The sequence below is a fragment of the Barbatula barbatula genome (genome assembly GCF_947034865.1).
Source record: "Barbatula barbatula genome assembly, chromosome: 20".
NCBI classification, from domain to species: Eukaryota; Metazoa; Chordata; class Actinopteri; order Cypriniformes; family Nemacheilidae; genus Barbatula; species Barbatula barbatula.
The window spans coordinates 14939288-14945287 of NC_136783.1; the positions used below are offsets into that span (position 1 = coordinate 14939288).

Genomic DNA, 6000 nt, shown 5'->3' on the forward strand with positions numbered 1-6000 from the left:
ATATTGTCAACAACACACGCAGACATGTAAAAAGGCTTCACAACGCCCAATAAACCAAGAGTCACTACCCTGCTGTGAATTAAAAACCATTATAACTCGAAGCCCTGTCATCTCGATAACGTATGCCATCTGCAGCACTCTTTTCTGTTCCTCGCTTTTCCAAACCTCCAAGGGTTTTTAATTCTGGGACGAAATATTGGAATGCAAAGCTCAGGCAGCGCAGATCTTATGACAGGAGTTATAATTTGTAACTACTTGCACCAGTAAACAATATTCCATGCCACTCGATGCATGTAACAAATCGATGGAATAAGCAATTGTAGCATAAAAAGCAATATTCCTCAAATATCCAGAGATCAGCAGCTATTAAGTCACGTTTATGGGGGACGAAAGCTTGCTGTTTTTCATTCAAATGTGTTTTACATTCTTTTGTTTTTCCTGATACAACCTTTTCTTGAGATATCATATTAAAGTCTCAATTAATAAAAGTTAAGGCAGGTTACCAGTAATGTGTCTACCGGGGCCTATTATTAAAAACAGTCGGTTCACAATCTAACTAATGCAACCAAATAAAATTCTCAATTAAGTCTACATGTGGTTCAACTACCTGTGGTCGCACAGCCTATGCAATCCTAATATAATCCCTTTCACAACCAACACAGTATTTTCAAGGGAGCAATATCACCAGTCGTACACAGGCCTTCAATATTTCAGTGGCATGTTTGTTTACTTCTTTCAACTTAGTATTCAAATGCCAGCGTTACATGGCCACCCAAGGGTTTCATCATAGTCTGTTCCTCAGTATCCGAGATGGATGTCACTCCCTCACGGACAAAAAAAAACAAAAATCCGCTTCCGCCCTGGGCTACTCTGCCATCCCATTCATACAAACAATTATCCATCATGCTGGACACGGCGATGTGCCATTCGCAGTCATATAAGCTGCAGGTGATGAACGTGAGCACGCAACCCATTGCTACGCCTCTCACAAAGCACTATGGCACAACGTCGCGGTATCTACAGAATTATTAGAATTACTGTCTTCAAAACACATACAGGTGACCTGTGGAATCTTACTTTTTCACTGCTTTGCAGACTAAACTTCTGGCAACTGGACGGGGAGCATTTTTCAGCCAAGGACATGCACCACCTCTGGCAAAGGTCTATTATACGTCTGCCAGCCATTGATTTTGAGTTAGAGATGTTAGTATACTGCATAGTGAACGGTATGAGATTCTTTGCAGTTCCCTCGAGCTGCGTCTCCCGTTATAATCTTGGCAACAGTGTGACATTTCCCTTAAGGAAAGCACGGCACGAAGAAATTGGTATCATTTTCTTTTTTACTATCACAAAGGGGACCGTAAACAAAATTTAAGCCTTAGTTGAGGAAACAAACATGCACAAGTACTGTACATAACAACCCTGGAATATTCACACCACAATGAAAAGTCTGCTTATTAAGACACCCTTGACTTTTAGCTAACCCTGTGAATATACACAAATATTTATTGAATAACTAAATTCTTTAGAAGGGAGATCATTCCTTGTTTGTATACAAAGATCACCAAGACCTTCTTTACTGACCAGTTCAGCAAAGGCTTCGATTTCCAGCTTGCTGCGGTCAGCACAAAGCCAGCAGCTGACATGGCAAATTGCTGCATGATACGAAGGCCAGCAGTTGGCCACAGAACAAAACAAGCTTTAACTACACACATAATTATACAGAAACAATGCATACCAAACACAGTCCCTCTCTGAATTCAACACACAAATTATTGAATGTTTATACTGTAGCCTGCACTAACACACTCTATTCAAAATAACTTGTATTGAATTTGTGCTCAAAGTCCATAAGAATAACGTTGTGACTATCTGTTGCTTTATTTAAACATTTGAAAATCTCTCAATGGTGTACTTGCACCCAGTAAAGAGGAAAAATATGGAAACGCTTGAGAACAGAATGCCCAGAGCTACAAGATTAAAAATGTCCTGTCACGACTTGACCCTTTTCTAGTCTAATCTACTGACTGGTGTAAAGAACCCCAGCCATGCTAAACACATGCTGCTGTGAGCTTTGATTTCACCAACATTCAAGTCGTCCTCCAGATCACTACAGACTTAAGTATGTATGTTTTTAAACCAAGAATTTTAAAAAATCTATCCTTTGTGTCAAGAAAAGCATAAGTGCTTTTATAAATTGTATTACCCATAACCATAAGGCAATATCTGCTGCAAGAACAATGTACTATTGATCATATTACTGATGTCTGAAGAGTGTGCTGTATGTATGCATTTATTTTGCCACAAAGCAATGCACAAATCTCAATGACCTTAGCTGTATATCAGAAAACTACATTTGAAAACCCAGGTTTTGACACTCCAGCAATTTTGAAGTAAAAAGCAGCAACCCAGAGTACTTTAAATTACAAGGATATAAAGGAACAGTTCACCCAAAAATGACAATTCAGTCTTCATTTACTCACCCTTAAGTTGTATAAATCTGTTTAAATTTCTTTGTTCTGATGAACACAGAGACAGATATTTAAAAGAATCCTTGTAACAAATGGGGTGTATGCACACAGGACAATGACATACTTCTGCTAAAATCTCAGCTAGGTCACTTATGCTCTTAAAGCACTTAGGGGATTTTTCGCCAAGATGTGTTTAGTAAGAAATCATTTAAATTTCGGCAAACCGAAATCACTACGGGTCAGCATTGTTAAGTGCCTCTGTGATCATGCCTCTAGTAAGTGCCAAAGTTCACTTTGCTTTTTTCATATTTGTTGATGTACCTTGAAACGGATAGCCTGGAGTGCTTCACCTCTTTGGTATTCGACGTATGGCGAAGTGTTCAAATAATTAGACTCACGTTGTTGATCGTAATCCTCTGTACATCCTGAAGCGAAATGACATTGTTCCCTATTCTTCCCTAAGATTTTAGCGAAAGGACGTCATCACTCCATATTCATATACCCCATTGACCACCATAGTAGTAGCCACCATTGACTACCATAGTAGGAAAAATTGCTTTGTACATTTTTTTAACACAAAAAAGATCGTTTGAAGAATTTAGGAACGCAAACAGATCCGAAGCACATATGACTACCATTGTAATGTAATGGTAGTCAGTAGTGGCCAATAAGCATTCTTCCAAATATAGATAGAGATTTGGAACAACTCAAGGGCGAGTAAATAAAGACATTATATTTAATTGTGGGTGAACTGTCCCTTTAAGATCCACTTTTAACACCGAAAAGAGAGTAAAAAAAGCACACATCAAACGGATGCTTGCAATTGAGACACAGTCTATTGCTAAGAATATCACAGACACAACTAATATAGTCTTGAAACGGTATGCGAATCATATTTAGAAAGACGCCCCAAAGAATGGTGTGAGTATTTCACCGACATACAAGCAGGCATAGAGAAGTCAAGCTTAAAGAGGAAACAAGCCAGGTCAGAAAATTGACAGGATTTAGGCTAAATGATGTATGACAGGACCTTAGTGGGTCAACACCCACCCAGACAACAGCCCCGTTCCTGGGACACATCTGATCAGCCAGTCCTTATGTGGGGGATAATGTTCCAAAATCCAGATCCAACTCTGTCTTAAAAATGTGTGGAGGTTATGAACCCGACTCATCCAGATTTCCATAAACACTTTGAACAAGCAAAAGTATGTATCTTGCTAAAAAATCCACTTTGGAAGCCTAATGCGCTATACTAACCGCTGAATCTTTAACCCGCCATAAATACTTGAGCATTGTCATGAAGGTTCACAAATAACATAAAAACACACTTGAATTCTTATAATGAGATTTTCCAAGCCATCGATGTGACGTCACCGCGTGTGACTTTTCAATTGCATCACATGACTTTACAAAGGGGATGTGTAAAAAGGCGCTGTTTAGGAATACTGTACAGGTATCAGAATTCAACCTGTACTGACAGACTGACCGCATTCCTAAGAAAGGTGAAGCGGGTATAAAGACACACACGATGACATACAAATCAATTATTGACGCCCTATGGGAAAGACTTCAAGAATTCAAACCTCGCAGTTCACATCGAAAGGCGATTGAGATGTGATCCTATTATAAAGGTCATATTCCAAACAAATCCCTATAGATCTGTCAAGATCATGTAATGGAACGAGCTCATATGTTTACAATTAACTCATCACACATGTCTTACGTTTGCACAACGACTGAAAACGCGAGCAAAACGTCCTTTGGCGTCAGTTTATTAAACCTCGCCTTCAAATATATATATATAAAGAGATGCCGCTGTACGACATGGGTGCTTTGATGTCATGAGAATCGATAGGCAGCTTAAAACGCAGAAATCAAAGATGCTCTATTCGGATCATGACTGAGAAAAAGAGCATAATTTCGCCATGTTTCAGGGTTGAACTCTTTTGGCACTGCCACAAATCGACAAGCATGGATTGTGTCTAAATGCCTACTGAGCTGCCAACGTGCTTTCGAGCAAGCTTACCTAGAAACTATGGATGCACACGCAGGCACCTCCCAAGATTTTTCAACAATACCGTAACATTCGGGTTACTTCTTAGTGAAAACTGAGCTCCCTAAGCATCACATGTATTCACTTGAGTATAGGCATGGCTTTTAGGTACACAACGCTCCCGGTTATGAATAACGGTGGCATCGAGCGCTCGTATTTACTCACATGGTGCGGCTCGCGCGCCCCAAAAGCCGTCCCACTAAACAAGTCTGTTTATTATAGTTACAAACAAATAACACTTCTGGTTCAAGCCCCGTATACATCTCACGTACTTATTCAAATCTTTAATATGTATCCAATTCCTATCACAGGCGAAACGAGCGGTGACAGCTCGGTGGAACTTACTTTTCTTGGATCACATTCTCCTTTATGGCACCCAGCGTGGAGTGACTGTTGCCCTGTTGTTGTACAAGTCTGCAGATGGCCAGGTGCCTCTGGTGTTGATCCTTCAAGCACGCGTTCTCCTGACACAGATCAGACACTTGCTGTTGCAGCTCCTCGATCCGAACCTTCTGCTTCTCCAACAACTCCTGCTGGGTCTCGATGATTTTATTCAGCTCTTTCAGGTACTCCGCCGCCTTGCTGGGATTTTCGGTCGGGTTTTCCATGTCGACGTACGCAAAATGCCCATCCATGGGTCAAACTGGATCCGCCGAGCTGGGTTCACAGCCGCTCCGCCATTGTTTACGTTCGCTCGTGCTTGCTGACGGCGTTCGGCGCGGAGTACTGAAGTTGCGCTCGAGCGCTCGTCCGCTGCAGCGCGCCGTCCAGAGGCTCTGCGCTGCGCCACAATAACTAACCCGCCGTAAACCGCTCCGTGGATGCTAAATCCATTTAACCCTTCAGTGGGAGGATGTCAAGGGCTTGTGTCGTATAATCCTCTGATAAATCGTGCATATTTATCACTGTTAAGTACTTCACATATAAAACACACAATTATTCTGGCGTAAACCCGTAATAAATGAATGCAAGTTCTCAATTAATTTGTGTAGAGTATTCCAGAATCGGTTTGTTAAATTTTGTGGGGGGTTTTTCATGACAGTGGTGGTCAACACCAACCCCGAGTGCCTGTCCATACAACAGGTACTCCATTAAGCCACGCCCTCGTTTGGATGCGTTGTCTCATCTGGGCATCCTCGCGTGCGTGCTGGCATACTGAGAGTTAGATTATATTGACTGCGCTCTGGGAAATCCACATCATTATAAATCCTTAATTCTTGATCTTCTTAAAGTAATTTTTATGGTAAAATTTGTGTTTGCTATCTATGTGATCTGCAGTTCAACGTTTTCAGCGTTTTGTAAATCAGTTTGATTAACTTTTAATTCAATTGCACCATAAATCCAAGGACTTATTACTCTGGTTATTACTCTGTTTTACTATCCTATTTCATATATTAATTCATGTAGCAAACCCCTCTAATTTGACCCTGAGCAAATGCGCGACCTCTGGTGGTTATATTTGGCAGTAACATCATT

The 6000-nt window shown here is 40.8% G+C and overlaps 1 protein-coding gene across 1 annotated transcript in view; it reads right to left on the bottom strand.

Moving 5' to 3' along the window:
• LOC306909091 (IQ motif and SEC7 domain-containing protein 2-like) overlaps positions 1 to 5397 on the bottom strand; it is a 31559-nt gene extending 26162 nt beyond the window's left edge. Inside the window, exon 1 of the mRNA XM_079482477.1 lies at positions 4870 to 5397. Coding sequence (XP_079338603.1) covers positions 4870 to 5159 — 290 coding nt within the window. The 5' untranslated portion in view covers positions 5160 to 5397. The remainder of the gene's footprint in view (positions 1 to 4869) is intronic.
• Positions 5398 to 6000: the final 603 nt, after the last annotated feature.